The sequence below is a fragment of the Bicyclus anynana genome, chromosome 13 (assembly GCF_947172395.1).
Source record: "Bicyclus anynana chromosome 13, ilBicAnyn1.1, whole genome shotgun sequence".
In the NCBI taxonomy this organism is placed as follows: domain Eukaryota; kingdom Metazoa; phylum Arthropoda; class Insecta; order Lepidoptera; family Nymphalidae; genus Bicyclus; species Bicyclus anynana.
In genome coordinates, this window is record NC_069095.1 from 2,987,613 (window position 1) to 3,005,714 (window position 18,102).

Consider the following 18,102-nt stretch of genomic DNA (forward strand, 5'->3'; position numbering starts at 1 on the left):
AATCGGTGACAAGAATACCCAAATTGAACCTAATTGGAAAACATGTCAATACACAGTTCAAATTAGAATCACGCGTCCAATTAGGATTTGGCAACAGCAAACAGTAAATAAAAATATATTTTTTTAAAATAAAAACCATTTAATACAACCTGCTTTACCAAATTTAAAATTATTCAGAATGTAGATTGTAGGTATATGCAAATAAAGTCACAGACAATAGATAGAGTAAGATATTACGCCCACTAGTTCTACGGCATGTTAAGAAAAGTGAAAACGTATTATGAGTCTTTCTAAAATTATATTTACGAGTATATCACAATAACACAAATCTGGGAAAACATTACATAGGTAGGTAGTCTAATTTTAAGAATAACTCAGTAGATACGTATAAAAATTATAGAGTTAATTTAATCGACACATTTAACAAATCTCAATATAGCTAAGTGATAAAATCAAATTGGACAAATAAATCTACAGCATAAAACATGCAGTACAAAAATCAACTACACGATGACCAAATACTTACATGATGATGATGATGGGTCGCTAACTATGGGCATCATAAGAAGGCTCAGAGTCACACAGCGGACGATGGAACGAGCTATGTTAGGAGTATCTCTGCGTGATCGAATCAGAAATGAGGAGATCCGCAGAAGATCCAAAGTCACCGACATAGATCAACGAGTTGCGAAGCTGAAGTGGCAATGGGCGGGGCACATAGTTCGAAGAGCCGATGGACGTTGGGGTCCCAAATGGCTGGAATGGCGACTCCGCACTAGTAAGCGCAGTGTTGGCCGATCCTCCACCAGGTGGACTGACGACATCAAGCGAGTCGCAGGGATTCGCTGGATGCAGGTAGCTCAGTATCGTGATGTTTGGAAGTCCTTACAAAAGGCCTATGTCCAGCAGTGGACGTCCATCGGCTGATATGATGATGATGATGATGACACGATGACCGATCTGTCGATGTACATTCTATCTTATTGGAAGTAAATAGAGATCATTGTACATTTATCAATCAGTGAACAAGCGGTCAAATACTAAATACTGTTCAAACAAAGTTTTTGATAATAGAATATTCTACATCTATAACATAATTCTAATTGGAAAACCTGTGACACATAACATTAAATCGATGCGCAAATTGGAACAATGGTGTTGCATCCGAACACGATGCAGCAATAATATTATGATTAACTTATGTAAATATTATTTCACGTTGGATTCGCTATTGACAATGATAGTATCTAGTTAGCGGCGACGGTTACAGTGTCAAAACATAAGCGTTTATTTAGTCTAATGGTACTTCGTTGTTTTTATAATAATTGCTAAGAATAAACGCCACTTTATCCATGTGCACTAATGGACTTGTGCCTTTGTTTAATACAAACGATAACTTAATGGATCGATGTTTAATAAACAAACATTTAATTTAAGACTATGCGATAGTGAGAATACAAATAATACCTACGATTAGTACAGACATTCTGAGGAATTATGCGTCCCAAATTCCTCAGTGCCTGAAGACTAAAGTCTTCGAACGTTGTGTGTTGCCAGTGATGACCTACTAATAGATTACCTAGGTTCTTAAAAATATTCGTTACGAGAATCGCCGTCAACAGCTTTATCAACAGTAGAACGCCACACTGTTCTATTAAGGAGACAAGGAACGATAATGTATGGCCATGTAAACTTAAGTACTAATCTTACCAAAAAAACATCTTGTTAACTTCTCTCTGCTATGAACGATTTTTTTTTTCTTAATCTTCATAGAGAAATCTTCCTCCTAGTTTATTTAACTGCACCTTAGATTTCTAACGTGGTTCAAAAATTATCTCAATACTTTCTCACCTTAGTCCCGAAATGGATCCCAGTCATTATCACTAACTATCTGATTAAAATTTCTATCCAAGTCATTAAGCACTAACAGCTGATTATAGTTATTAACCAACTCATTAAGTACTAACACAAAAGTTTTATTCTATTTTGAAAGTTCAATATCTGTTTTCTCTTTATTCTGGTTAATACCATTAAACTTACAATATTAAGACCTATTAGAGCTAACTAGGTATTCGTAAGTGCATACTCAGACCAATGTTAATTAACGTATCTCTTGGCGATTAATTAAATTAGCTCCGTTATAATAGTTCACATTCTGTTATTGATTTGATTAATTTGGTAATCACCAATTATAATCCTTTCTCATAGGAGAGGAAAATAGAGATTGGACCCACCTCGCTACTCCAACTCCTATGAGTTAGAGTGTTAATGTTTGACTGCTATTGAGTAAAAAATAACACCCTAACTCATAGGAGTTGGAGTAGCAAGGTAGGTCTGATCTATTGAATTTTCCTCTCCTATGAGTAAAGATTATAATTTGTGATTACCAAATTGATCAATAACAGAACATGATAGATCACTATGTATGCGACCAATGTCTACTAGTGGGTGTAACACCACTAACATCAATACTCCGGACAACTACTGGCAAATTAGATGAAAGGGACGGTTAAGTTTTCTTAGCAAAACCCAGGAGTCATCCCAAACGCATAATCCAAAGCCGAAGGGGAATGTTAGTTAACTGTCAAAGATGTCCTTAACCCTACACCCATCGGTTACAAGTCCGGGAATCTGCTCGGAGCTTTTCTCTCTGCCACTCGGTTACTATTGAAACCTGCTTCCAAAGCCGCCACGATCCAAACTCTATAACTTGCTATCGTCCCTTAAACTTATTTTATTAGATTTTATAAAATCAGGCTCTCGCTCTACAATTCTTTGAAAACGCTTGAAAATCCTTGAAAAGGCTTGAAAACGTACCACGCTGTGCGGCTTATAAGAAAATCGTTAGGAAAAAACAATTTCCAAAAAAAATTGTACTACTTGTAATAATATAACACAATATAGGTAACAATCTGGCTTCCAGATCAAAAATCCTGTACACGACAGTACTAAAGGTAATATAAAAACCACTACTAAAGGATTCCTTGAGGCCACAACGTCTTTGAGCCATAAAACGCTTTGTAAAAAGCTTTTCACCTCGATTGTAACAATAAACTTGTTATTTTTATGTTCGCCGCAAACTTAACTCTGACGTTAAAATGTTTGTTGTGGATATTTAGAGTTTGGTTATTGGCTATATAAGCAGTATTAATGAGTATGAGGCGTGATATCCCAGTGGATATGGCCTCTGCCGTCGATTCAGAAGGCGTAGGTTCAAATCCGGTCAGGGGCATGCACCACCAACTTTTTAGTTATCTGCATTTTAAGTAATTACATATCACGCGTCTGAAACGGTGTAAGAATTTTTGTGAAGAAACCTGTATACCTGAGAATTTTTTAATTCTAGTATTTAAACTCTGGCAATCCGCATTTGTCGAGCGTGGGGGACTAAGGACAAAACCTTTCATACTGAGAGGAGACTTGTGCTCAACAATAAGCCGAATATAGGTTGTTAATTATGATAATATGAGCGAATTAGAATCCATACTAATATTGAAAATGCGAAAGTAAGTCTTCCTGTGTGTATGTGTGTTACCTTTTCACGGCTCAACTACTGAACCGATTTGGATGAAATTTGGTGCAAAACATAGATAGGAAAATTATTGAACCGATTTTCATGAAAATTAAATGGGACCAATCTGGAAGTACTCTTGCAAACAAAAAAAAAATCTAATTGGTTAAGAAATAACGAAGTTATGAGGTAACAAACATAAAAAAAACATGCGCGTTGAATTGAGAACCTCCTCCTTTTTTTGAAGTCGGTTAAATATTATAATATCAATAGATAATCAATCAATCAATAAATTTTTATTTTTCCAGAATAGGGTACATTTACATAGGCCTTTTATATATTTTATTTATATTTAAATAAATAAATAAAATAAATAAAGATAAATAGCTGTTGTTCTTTGCTCTGGCTAATGGTAAGTATTTCATATTATTTAGTTTATTGTTGATTACCTTATCACTATTACAACAAGGATTCTATTTTTTGTATTCTGAGGATTCTACTATCAAATACTGACAAATTACACAAATATTTATTATCTTTGGTTCAATAACATTCGAACAAGACAATGTTTGTCCGAAGAATGTACAACATGTTGTATCCGCGAGCAATTAGTGAGGAACGTATTAGGTATGATTAATTTGTCCGAGGGTCTATTAGTGCGATGTATCGGTAGAATATAGATAACACGATATCTCCTTTAGGCTTATTTGTAACTAGCTGACGCCGCGCGGTTTCACCCGCGTAGTTCCTGTTCCCGTAAGAGTATGGGGATACTATATGGCCTATACTGAAAGAATTTTTCAAATCGGACCAGTAGTTCCTGCGTTAGCGCGTTCAATCAAACAAACAAAACAAACAAACAAACTCTTAAATTTTGTAATATTAGTATAGATGTAACACCAATATAATAAGTAGCGCTAATAATGCGCTAAGCTAGTAGAATTTCGCTCTCTTTATGCTCCTGTATTTCAAAAGGAAAAAAGGGAATCCTTATAAAATCACTTTCTTGTCTGTCTCTCCGTCTGTTTGAGCATCAAAACTCTATATCTTAATATTGCGTAAAAGCATCGAGTTGAAATTAAAACTATATACTTATGGCCTAATAATATACCTAATTAGTCTTTAATTAGAAGTATACACTTAGAAGTACACACTTGCATTCTACCTATTTTTTTTTGTCATATGTAGCTGTGAAAAAAAAACATACGCGTCGAATTGAGAACCTCCTTCTTTTTTTTAAGAAGGTTAAAAATAAGCTAACGTGAAAATTACTTACTAAAAAATGTATAGGGCACTACCTACTTTCTGTTGACCTAGAACTCTGATATTATAAAATAAAATAACTTCGTTTAAAAAAAAAGAAAGAAAAGTATAAGTATCGTTTGAGAAGAATCTGAGAAGTGTATGTACAATTGTAATCATATCACTAAAAATATACTTAGTATTTATTTAAAATAGTAAACCACCATTGAGGTTTAGCAAAAAGCTAATTTTGAAATACAAATTACGAATTGTTTGTATATGGAGATCAAGACGCGCGACTTTTTTTTGTGGGTTGCACTGGCTTCAGCGCGCAGTTTGTAAAGACTCTCTCTGGTTACTCTGTGATGGGACCCTGTAGATAATGATAAGAACTAATTTCGATCACGTTGGCCAATTTTTTATTGAGATATTATAAAATGTTATACTTACTAGTAAATTATCTTACCGTATAGTTCTATAGAACAATATGCTTACACACCTGGAGAAGTACACATCTCTGAGGTACGGAGATCAACAAAGATCGATGACTTCTTTTCAGACAAATTCAAAAATATCAAAATAAAATCCTAATACTTTAAATTTTTATTAATCTGACTAAAGACTCTAACCCTGGATCAGGCAGCTCAGCGAACCACTTAAAGCATAAAATTGTGAGGAGATATTGCAAAAGAAATTACCCTTCTGTGTTGTAGTGTTCTGTAACTTAAAACCAAAAACAACCCTTAGAGCACTTGGCTGTCCGTATCTCTATCTCCTTGTCAAGTCTCTTTGACTCAAGTGAGTAGTTGAAATGAATACCAAACTGGCAGACGTCTGCGACTTCACCCGCCTGGAACCCGTGGAAAGTTAGAAAACTTCAGAGAACAGACTTGATATAAACTTCTACCATTTTCCGACACTCCCAATAATTAATTATCTTCATATTACATTCAAAAACCTTGACAACCTATAATATACTTGAATCACTCTATCTATTGGTAAAAAACTGCATCAAAATCCGTTTAGTAGATCTTGAGTTTATTGCAAATGGATAGATTTTTTGTTTAGTTTTATTCTGTCAGTAAACAAAAAAGACTAATATTTTGTAGCAATTCGATTATGAGAAAAATATTCACCTTAAAAAGGGTTTAATGTATTATTATTATTTAAAAACAGGGACTGAAATAAAATGTACAATTTCTCATTTCATCTGTAAAATTATATTTTACGTAATTAATCTTAATTAAGGTTTCGCTTTGAACATTAATATTTCGCAAATGAAAGACATAATGAGTATCAAAACGTCAGTATAATTTTATTACGGTTTTAAGATATCTTTGTACATTTTATACAAAACAATAATATTTTATTATTACGACTAATAATTACAATTCAAAAATTACATTTATTTGCAAATTCATAATTATTAAATCTAATATCACGATTTAGCTTAGTTATAATAATTAATTATTTTATATAAGATTTCAAGCATTAACACTAAACAGTAACACCGCGAACGTAGATTTTTATATATAAATACAGTAATAGTATTATGTGATGAGTTTTAAAATTATTATAAGGATATTGTAATGTAACAGATAGCATAATACTAACTTGTTAATTTGCCAATAGGGATGATGACAGTTTTTTAAATTGTATATAAATTAAGAGTATGCTAATAGTAAAGCAATTTTGTAAAAGTAACAGGGTATCTGCGATCATTACTTTCGGAGCTACAGGGAATTAAAGGGTCAGATTTGCGGCGCTGCCGCGGATCCCTGGAAAACGCCCCATACAAAATGGTACGCACTTATGACGTCGTAGGCAATTAATGATCGTTAGATTTGTATGGGCTTCTAAACAAAATTACTAATATCTTTGTTATTTCTGCGTTCATGTTTATAGTTCACATATTTAAAAATGTCACATTTAATGTAAGGAAGCTAAAACTGTATGAATTTTCATCTAATTACGATAAAATATTTTTAATAGATTTTGAACTTTTATAATCTTATTTATTTTGCAAATATCCAGTCAATCTTTGCTTATTATGTATAAATTAGTTAACATTGACCTTATTTACCCGAATGTATCATTAAAATCAATATATTCAAACCTAGTCATCATCCCCATTGGCATTTCTTTCCAGATTTGCAAATTATTTTCCAGATTTTTCAAATTATTTCACAGTCCAATTAAAACTCAACAGAAAGTGACAATTGGAATTCCTAAATTTCCAACATAACTATACGCCGTGATAAGACATTTTTTTTTTACGTATACAGTGTTCAGTATATGTTCATTACATAACATCGTACTTGGTCTCAAATTTTCTTGTTACAAAATAGAAATAAAATATTTTTTTATACAAGTACATATACCATTCATAGTGCTGAATACATAGTAGAATATTGTTATATAATAAAAAGGTTGACATAAACTTCAATAATATTTACAAGCAAGGAAATGCATATTAAAAAATAAATTTATAAAGTTAATAGGTACGGTTTTACTTACAGCATTAAATAGACTGACTTAAGCCGTTCGAATTATTTAATACCTAGCTAATAATTAAAATCAGTGTAATTGGGTTTTAAAATTATTACATAGTGACCAGTCCTACGGAAAAGTGGTCTCTTTGCAACAATAAAAAGCCGCCACACATCGGCTTTAGTCTGTACCCGTCATTATAATATTTTTGTGAATATGAAATTTACAATTATCGACTTACTCTATTTGGTGTTGTTTTACAGTTAATGTGATGTAAATACATCGCACATCAATAGACTATACAAATACAATTATCATTAAAATTTGAAAAATGTTTACGTTATCAGACTTATTAACATTTTCACATGAACTTTGTACAAAATATTTTTTTTTTTTAATTAATTAATTTTATCATTGTATTACACTGTTAATACGTAAATCAATACGGGTCATTTACGTATGTGAAAATTGACCAATACCTTCCTAATAGTATACGAAAATACAATTTACGAGTATGTACAGTGAAATATAATTTAAATTTTAACATTTTATATTCAAAAGGTGCACTTAACAGTTTCCAGTGCGAGAAGTAAAAGAACAATGCTTATGCGAGTAAAATAAGTTTTCAGACAAAGTAAGTGCGGCCTTTCGCGGCGGTGTTTGTTATAGAGCGAGGTACAGTCGGCGATATATCTTCTACCCTAGAATACACGTGACCACTGCTCGGGGAAAGCCTGAGGTCATAATTAAACCGGGGACATGCTCTATTGTCAATCGACATGTAACTATTGTTCGAATTGTTCCCTTCCCCATACGTGTTGTCCGAGGAAGGAGAACTTTCATTCTGTGATGTTTCCCCGTCGTTCCTTTTACAATACTGTAGTGAATTCGAAAAATTCTGCTTTGAGCAACTGTCGTTTGTGACCGGCATTGTGGTGTATCTCAACGTCGGAGTCTGACGTAATGACTTCTTGAATACGCTCCTCTCAGAGCTCTTCACAGTGATAATGGTGTCGGTGGAATTGAGTAAAGCAATAAATTTTTCCCAGAAACGGGGATCGTTCCACGATATATTTTTAAACTTATCTAACACGAAACACAATTCATCATTTATTTGATTGTTATCTACTATCTTAACAAATATAACCTTATTCAAGTCGCTACGATTTAAAGACTTTAAGTAACTGTAAAACATATTTTTGAAATGAAAATCGCACAGATCGTTGCATATGAAGTTTGTGGTCAAAACAATTAGAAGACGTTTAGATAATTTTGAAGATTTTGAAAAGCTATCTAATGTTAGAATATTTAAGGAGGACTCGTTAGTTGAAAACTTTTTGGAGGTCATTTTCCTGAATTCAATTTCTGACATAATATTATGATATATAAATTGGGTATCTTTGGTGTTACATATCACATAATAGTCGTACATATGATTGGAATTTCCCTCCAATACATGATCGACGTTTGGACACGATTGTTCTTTAAATAAAGGCACACCGTAATGAGTGTACAACCAATCACTGACATCGTATCTGAAAGCATAAAATATAGCACCTACAAGACAGATTACAACTATAATTATAATAATTCCACAAATTACAGCAAAATAGTTATCCGGAAGAAATAACGATTTGGTGACAATCTCATTTTTAGAAACTGTAGGATCATGTATCGACCCCAGATACTCTTTGCAATGGCTTAATACTGAAGCTATTGTTATTTTAGTAGATTTGCCTTCAGTGTCTGTACACAACATTTTTTCAGGATCGCCTGGATCTCTTCGAAGCCATGTATCCAACTCGGCTATACTTTTGCAGTCACAAGAATACTGATTACCTTCTATTGAAACGTGCGCTAAACTTTTTGAAGACGATGCTAACAGTTTCCACGGGAAAAAGTTGACAAGTTTATTATCATCGATTCTCAATACTGAAAGAGATTTTAACGACGAAAAAGTATTGTTTGCAACGTGCACTATCGCGTTATGGTCCAAATATAATTCATTAAGATTATTAAGATGAACGAATTCATCTCCTTTTAACTCGACTAGTTTATTATTCTCTAAATGTAATACCCTCAAAGAGTCGACTCCCTTAAATGTTTGATTATTTACCTCTTTTAATTTAGTGTTGTTTAAGTAAAGAACTTGAAGTTTTTTCTTACCAATAAAGACATGGTTACCTAAATTATTGATATCGTTACCATCTAGATATATTTCAGTGGCATCCATAGGTATTCTATCCGGTACCTCTTTATACCCAGCGTTCGAACAATCTACGACATTCGCGTTCCACGTTATATCATGATAACATTTGCAGTTATTGGGACAAATCATTTCACAATCACAAGCAAAAAAGTCACAACAGTGACAGAGAGCAAAACAATGACTTTCATATGGACACAGAAAGTCAGAAGGCGACATGTCTATTATCATTTTTTTCTCTTTAGCTCGCGAATGAACCAATGAACAAAAAGCTTTATCGAGATCCAACACACGCGGGTATTGTCGACTGTGACTTAAATAATTGATCCGTTGAATCCATTCCATTGAACAGTCACAAACAAATGGGTTTCCACTTATAAAAAACTCTGGTAAGTCGCTATCTTCATCTATTTGATCTAACCTAAATGCGTTCATGTCAAGTTGTACTATTTTGTTGTTATTCAATGTAACAATTGACAGCTTTTGTAGTTTGGAGAAAGTACCCACTTGAATGTGTTGTATGTTATTATTATTTATATAAAGTTTTTCTATAGATTCGGGTATAGAAGTAACAGTAAGTTGGGTAATATTATTGTAACTTAAATCTAATAACTTAATGTTAATATTTGAATTTACTTCATTTACATAATTCATTGTATTTATGAAATTCATATGTAAATCTAACCATTCAAGGCTTTTAGGAAAACTATTAAAATCAAAAGAAGAGATCCTATTGGCCGACATGTTAAGCCAAACCAAAGTATTTAATGAAGAAAAAATTCCATCAAAAGTCGTAATGTCGTTTCCATCCATGCGTAATAATTTTAAATTAACATTTTTACGAAAACACCCAGAAGAAACGAGTTTTATTTTATTAGATGCTAAATTAAGTACCTGTAACTGTGGCAAATGTTCAAAAGTATCTTCATTTAAATGAGTAACTTTGTTATCTACGAGACGTAAACCAAAAAGTTCTGTCAGACCGCGAAAGTTTTCTCGATTCAAATGGGTTATATTGTTGTTCCCGATATCCAACGATCTGAGGGATCGTAATTTTCGAATTGAGGCCGGTATTGTTGGTAACAAATTATCGTTAAGTCCTAAATCTTCAATTGTAGTCATGTTTTCAAAGGCGTATTCATCTATGTGTTTGATTTTATTATTATCTAAAAACAGCTCGTGTAAGACATGCAAGTCCGTGAATATGTTCGTATGCACGTGTATTAATTTATTATTTGAAAGTGTAAGAGAATGTAAGTTTCGAAGTTCTTCAAAAGCGTGTTCATCGATAGTCATTATTTCGTTATGCTCTAAGTTTAGTTTTTGCAAACTATATAAATCTTGGAACATGTAGCGGTCTATCTTAGAAAGTCTGTTGTATGAAATGTTTAATATTACCATACGTAACAACCCTACGAATGTGCCTTTATTTATCCACTGACTAGTTAGCTGGTTATTAGATAAGTCTAATACTTGAAGTTGTTCCAAACCTCTAAAAAGACCAGGAGGTAAAACAGTTATGGTATTGTTACTAAATATAATTTCTTTTAAAAATTTTGTGTCGAAGAAAATATCAGGTGGAATACTATTTATAAAGTTACTAGACATATTTAATGCTTGCAAACTTATGAGACCCTCAAAAGCACCATCCTCGAGAGTAGATATCGCATTGTTTTGTAAAAATAATTTTGACAAAGAACGTAATTTGGATAAACTATTTTCAGTAATCACAATCAAATCATTATAAGACATATCAAGAGCTTCTAAAACTAAATTACAACTTTTCACACTTAAGTTTTGTTCCCGCGTCGAATCGGAAAAACCTATTGTTTTTATATTTTGCAAATGGTTTCTGGTTAAATTTAATGTCTTCAAACTGTACAATGAGCAAAAAGTATCAGTTTTAGTGCTCCAAATGTTATTGTCACTTAAATCTAACTCGATTAACTCACTTAGTCCCGAAAACGCATATTCATGCAACTCCATAGTCATCGCAGACCATTCACTATTGTGCGTAGTCACGTGTAAAGATTTCAGATCCTTGAAATTCTCGAAAGCACGTGCCGGTATCTGTCGTATCTTGCATTTGTCAATGACAAGATCTCTGAGTTTGCCTAGATTCGAATGTTTCCCTGAAGTCTTTTCCGTCTGTGCTGCAAGCGTGCTCTCAAAGAACAGAATTTCACTACATTGGACGTGCAACGAAATTACATCATCGAAATGTGTCCGGCTAATGTTTTGTAACAAGTGATCCAAACTGCTTATAGTTCTTATTTTGCAGAAAAGAACAGCGTCCTCCGACGTTTCCGTCTCAGACGTGCGGTAGGCGCACTCGTGCGGCATTTCGGCCGCGGTGCTCCTGTCGACGACATAGCAGCAGAATAACACATACACAACAAAGTTAAAATTTCGGCGCTCAAGTCTATTCACGATAGTTCGTTTTATTGGCATTTTATGGTCGTATGCGAGTGGCGATGAGGCATCGAGGTCGGCAGTGCCATTTATAATGAAACAAAGTCGGTGATCGCATCATAAATATTCACGCGGTAGGAACGACATCGCGAGTCGCGTGGCATGTCAGCCTTTCACACGGTAGCAGCAGGCGTAGGTCGCGAATGGCGGCTGCCCACCGACTGAGCGGCGCTTTGTGAACTCCTGGCTCCGCCCCCGACGCCCGACGCCCCGCCGCGCCGCCACCCGCCCGGCGTCTAAGAAAACTTCATCTCGTAGCTTTCATAATTATACATATCAGGAAGGGTGCATAATAGACCTATTGACCCTATACTCTTTTATCGCCTTCTTGTAACTACATTGGATGGCTTCTTCGCTGTAGATTATCTTTATGCGTCATTTTGTTATTTATTTATTTAAAGTCTGATACAATTTTAAGTATTTTGTTTTATAGTTCTTATTAAAAAGTTGTAACCGTTAACCATCTCATAAAAAATTCTTATTACCTCTGTGCACTTAACACCATCTTCATTTACGGACTTTAGTCGTATGTGACATCGTTACAAAGAATATTGTTTTTAATATTTGATGATATGCACAAACTTTCCAGTACTTGGCGTGGATATTTTAACGAAAACAATTACCTGTATGTAACATACTCATATCCATAGAGCCTTTAAAAAAAAATGCTAATATTAGAACATCTCGAACACCTGTTGTGTTGAACAACTTTACCAAACTTTTTACTTCGGGTGAAAATGAGATAAAAGCCTTGGAAAATAGTTTTCCGGGACACCACATGCTTCTCAAGTTAACGTGTTCACTTCGGTGCCGACGATGAAAATCGCATATACGTTATGTAGGTAAATTTGCGATATTTAGATTTTTGGGAAATCCTTCAACATTAGTTAATCTTATAATGTTAATTTTGATATTTTTATTTTTTGAATAATCTAATGATAGTTGTTATGTTGTTATGTTTGTTATATGAAGTATCTTATCAAATTTTTAGTGATTTGATTGTTTTTAAAAGTCCTGTTTTTATATTTTAAAAAGTCACTGATCCTCCAGTCAAATTAGCGAAAAAATAGTAGGTAGTGAAGCTACAAAATACAGGTAAGTAATGGTAGTTTCAAACATTTCCATAAATTTTTAGTTTTTTGTAAATTTTGATAGCTTTGACTTTATATATAAATCTCACTAATTTATTATTATATTATTATTTCGGATTTCATTTGCATAAACAGACATTTTTTTTAATTGATAAATGATAAAATATCTTAAGTTATGGTGTAGAGCACAATAGGTTCCACATTTACATAAAACGAATAATAATATTGAACGTGGAAAGAACACTTTATTTTCCGTTTATTGATATTTTTGATACAACACAAATTGAGTTGTCACTAACACAAGTACCCAATCTCTATAAATGCTACGACAGCCTATTTTTCTGTTGTGACAATTTTGATTATTTTTCAGCATCTCTTTTATCATATTTGACGGCCTCCGTGGCGCAGTGGTATACGCGGTGGATTTAATGACGAAGGTCCTGGATTCGATCCCCGGCTGGGCCGATTGAGGTTTTCTTAATTGGTCCAGGTCTAGCTGGTGGGAGGCTTCGGCCGTGGCTAGTTACCACCCTACCGACAAAGACGTACCGCCAAGCGATTTAGCGTTCCGGTACGATGTCGTGTAAAAACCGAAAGGAGTGTGGATTTTCATCCTCCTCCTAACAAGCTAGCCCGCTTCCATCTTAGATTACATCATCACTTACCATTAGGTGAGATTGTAGTCAAGGGCTAACTTGTAAAGAGTAAAAAAAAAATATATAATGTCGTATTTACTACTTTTGAAGTATCTTTTCCGTTTCTCTTCTAACTGTCCCAATCCTTGGTATGCCTAACTAAAAATACGTTATTAGTAGTCCTGGATGAACAAAGAAAAAACGAGCACATGAAAGTATACCAAGTATAAGCAATTGGATAGAAGCAGGCGTTACTTTGCGGAAGTTCATCAAGATTATATAATGATTTATTTATTTTGCTATCCCCCAAAACTTTGAAATTGCACGTTGTAGAGTTGACATCTCATGAGGATGCTCCGGTTTCGGAGTGAAACGTACGTAGAGTAGTTTGTCGGACCTGGGTGACGTTGTCGCGTGGGTTCGTCGCCTTTTTGCGAAGGATAGCAAAATAAATAAATCATTATATAAGTATGAGCAATTTAATTTTTTTTTTATTAATTATTTGTAGTTCACATAAGGATACATAGGCCCATAGGGGACCATTCCTTAGGGCATCAAGATTCCTTAATCCGGCACTGGTAACTAGGATATTTTTCAAGAAATATCTCTATAGCAGCTTAGTATTGGTACCCCCGTACCTTGCTGTTTATGATCCTTTTGGTCTAACTTCTCATCTCACTATGAGAATGAGATAAAAGAGAGTACACCCGAATTTAAAAATACTTGTAGATACCTTGTGCACTTTAATATCTCCTGCGTAGTCTTGAAATGACATAGAAAAGATTATTATTTACAAGTGTCACACAGGGCCTTACTCTACTCCTTTAGGAGAGGGGATATGGAACTTAGACCCACCACGCTGCTCCAATGCATCCAATGGGCTTAGGGTGATAATATTAATTAACGAGTTAACGACCACTATCAAATATTATCGGTACTGACCGTTACCGACGGCTTAACGTGCTCTCCGAGGCATAGGATGTAACACCACCAACTAAAGAAGACACTTGTACTTCTTTATATGTATTCTGTGGAAGCACTACCAAAGAATATTTCTGCGTTAAAACCGTGTTATACTCCGCGCCAGGAAACAAGTCCCCTAAACGCGGTACTAATGTCTTAATGGCGGTCTTATTGTCATATGTCTAAGGCGCTATCAATTTTAGTTCAAGTTTTAGCCGCGGAATTTCTTTCGTGGCACAGAGAGTTTCGAGAGCCGTGATAGCCCAGTGGATGTGACCTCTGCCTCCGATTCTGGAGGAAGTGGGTTCGAATCCGGTCCGGTGCATGCACCTCCAACTTTTCAGTTGTGTGCATTTTAAGAAATTAAATATCACGTGTCTCAAACGTTGAAGGAAGAACATCGCAAGGAAACCTGCATACCAGAGAATTTTCTTAATTCTCTGCGTTTGTGAAGTCTACCAATCCTCATTGGGCCAGCGTGGTGAACTATTGGCCTAACCCCTCTCATTCTGAGAGGAAACTCGAGCTCAGCAGTGAGCCAAATATGGGTTGATAATGATGAATGACAGAGTGTAGTAGTAGTTCCTGTGGCCAAGTGGCTATTTACGCTGAGCCGTAGTCTTTGCATTTTTTCTCAAAGCTCGTTACTGTACAATAGACAATTAACTTAATTGATAGGTGCTATTATAGATCGAAGATAGAGAAGATGGTCGAATCAACTGGCCACTTCGTCTTTGTTTTCTTGGGTAAGCAGTTAAGGAGATATTATCACAGAATACATAATTGATATTATCAAAATGATGGAAAGTATATTCATTTAGTAGTCATTATCAGATTACCTACAGCAATTTTTTAATTACCACCTTGTTAGCTATTTATTTTAGCTGTTTTCAGGGCATATTTTGGTAACCACTTTAGGAAATGATGGGTTTTAGATTATAATTTATATTTCTTAGAAAATTTACATTTATTTCGATTTACTTCTGTAAATTAGCGAACGCCCGCTATTCCTAGGCATGGATGCTTTTAAAGGGTTTACACATAACTTGCAACTTCTTTAAAGATATTAAAATAGAGGAGATAGATAGACATACTTAAATAGATAGACCCAGTCAAGCTTCGCTGACTGACTTGACAGCTACGCAAGCATCCAATAATAATCAATAAGAAAACAGCGACAAACAGAGCTTTTACCTGATTATATTTAAGAACAGCATATGGGAAATTGCTTCGTGTCTTCAAATCGTCAATACCCTGCCAAATGACCGCTGGGGCAGATGTATTCTGTAGTGGAGACCACGTACCAGCAAGTGCAGTGTAGGACACCCACCTTCATTCAGATGGTGTTTGGATGAGGGAGATGGAGGATCGTGTATGGTGGTAATGATAATGATGATTTAAGAAGCTTAGTTTTATAAATAGATATTAGCAGCACTCGAACTCAAGTCCTCGTTCCGAAGCATAGGCCTAACTGTACCAACTAATCGAGAGTATAGGATAGAGATAGTTAGTCCATGGCTAGTTACCACCGGAGTACGGAAGAATTAGCATTCCGGTACGATGTCGCGTAGAAACCATCGAAGGCACGGGCACAATACACTGACGCTTGACGCTTCCATCTTAGCCTGTATAGCCTTATTAGCCTTAGCCTTAGCCATCTCTAAATATCAGGTGTGATCGCAGTCAAGTAGCAGTCATTAGCAACAGAATGTCTCATGATTTTTCCGACCAGCATTACAATTTCAGGAGCGAACATTTCGGTGAAAGTTGCCAAGGCTCTGTTATTGTCGTAGATTGTCAAAATCTTGCCACGTTATGATGATCACAAGGCTTAAATTTCGCTGCGATGGCCCGACGTCACACCCTACTCAGTGTGTTCGCAAACAATATGCATTTTTAAATACAGTAGACTTTTATGCTACGGAAAATATGGCCTGCTTTCTCTTAAAAAAAGGAAAAATTCTTTTTCTTTTCACAAAACATAAACATCCTCTAGGACATGATTGTTTTCTTTTTCAGCAAAAATAAATGTTCTGTAGACTTGATGGTTGCTATACGTTATCGTACAAGGTTGTCTTAACTTAACGACTGAGATAGGTACTTAGTCAAAACTTAAATACTTTTCATTATTTATTAAATAAGACCGAGTCTAGCAATTTTGTCTACATGTAATTTTTATTTTTGCGGATAATGTTCCGTGTATCCGATTTTATGACAAAAAATTATCCCGTCCAGGCAGAAAACTGAAAACCGCAAAAAAATCCGTTTTCATTTAAAAATAAAACTAAACACTCGGTTTTGTCTGTATTCAGTACTATTACTATGAGAATGATTTTAACAATCATTACTATTGTACTAGGTATATTACTGAATATTTCATCTTTTCATTTTCTGATATAGATATACCTACATTATACCGCTATATGTGTGTTGTTTACAGGGCTTTGTGCACCATCACCATTATCATATTCATTTCCTTTACCTTATCCCACCTACGAGTAAGTGGAGACAACTTCTACTTCTTCTCTTCTTCTCTTCTTCTTTTACTCCGTTCTTTTACTTACGCGTCCTCTTTCACACATTCCAGTCATCTATTCTTTGGCTTTCCTCTCATCAATAGTATGTATACAACATACGAGATATAGCATCTAATATCAATGGTGAACTTTTCGCGCAATACCAACCAGTGATATTTGGCGAAGAGCCAACCTCAATAAAATATAGAGTACAACTTTTTCAATCATTAAAATAGAGATGCTCTCAGAAGGGTTATGAAATTTTCACCTCTTTGTCAAAAATACCTAGAACAATTATTATGATAGTGGGAACGCTCCTTCCCTTTGTTTACACAATCTATTCTTCAGGGTGAAAAATTAAATCGCCTGTCAGAAACGTAGCCGAGATGACAGTATAACGTATGAACATCTATCCTCGCACCAATCTTGTTATGCTATCAATCTCGACCTCATTGATATCTTATTTCCAATGCAAGAACGATCATTTTTGAGTACACATCCGTTTGTCAGCTACGTGGGTTATATTGAGTGTTGTAAAATAAACATAGTGTAAATTAGTGTTAGAGGCATTGAGTACGATTAACATATAGAAATTAGACGGATGGAATCCGACAAGTCATTAGTCATTTTCAAGCGATAATCTTCGAAAAACACCATCTGTTATTCATGAGTACAGTTTGTCTTGGGAGGATGTGTGTTATTCTAAATTTTAGATCCCCTCATGTGTCAAAAAGATAAATAATACCTATGGAATATAGACGTACACAAATTATATATTTCGAAATACTATCTCTTACAGACAGTGATAGCCTAGTGGATATCCACTGGGTCATATGAGAAGGTCATATGACCTCTGCCTCCGATTACGGAGGGTGTGGGTTCGAATCCTTTCCGGGGCATGCTCCTACAACTAAATAAATAAATTTCTTCAATTGCACACAACTGTGTTTTACTGTGCACACAAAATTAAATAAAA

The 18,102-nt window shown here is 34.7% G+C and overlaps 1 protein-coding gene across 1 annotated transcript; it reads right to left on the reverse strand.

The window, feature by feature from the left end:
* Window positions 1–6,043: 6,043 nt before the first annotated feature.
* On the reverse strand, window positions 6,044–12,109 carry LOC112057951 (toll-like receptor 6). Its single transcript, XM_024098567.2, has one exon. The coding sequence runs from the start codon at window positions 11,898–11,900 to the stop codon at window positions 7,869–7,871; it is 4,032 nt and encodes a 1,343-aa protein (XP_023954335.2). The 5' UTR covers window positions 11,901–12,109; the 3' UTR covers window positions 6,044–7,868.
* Between the last annotated feature and the right edge of the window lie 5,993 nt (window positions 12,110–18,102).

Excerpts from the sequence above, each read along its gene's own strand:
- LOC112057951 (XM_024098567.2), bottom strand. The coding sequence starts at position 11,900 with ATGCCAATAAAACGAACTATCGTGAATAGACTTGAGCGCCGAAATTTT.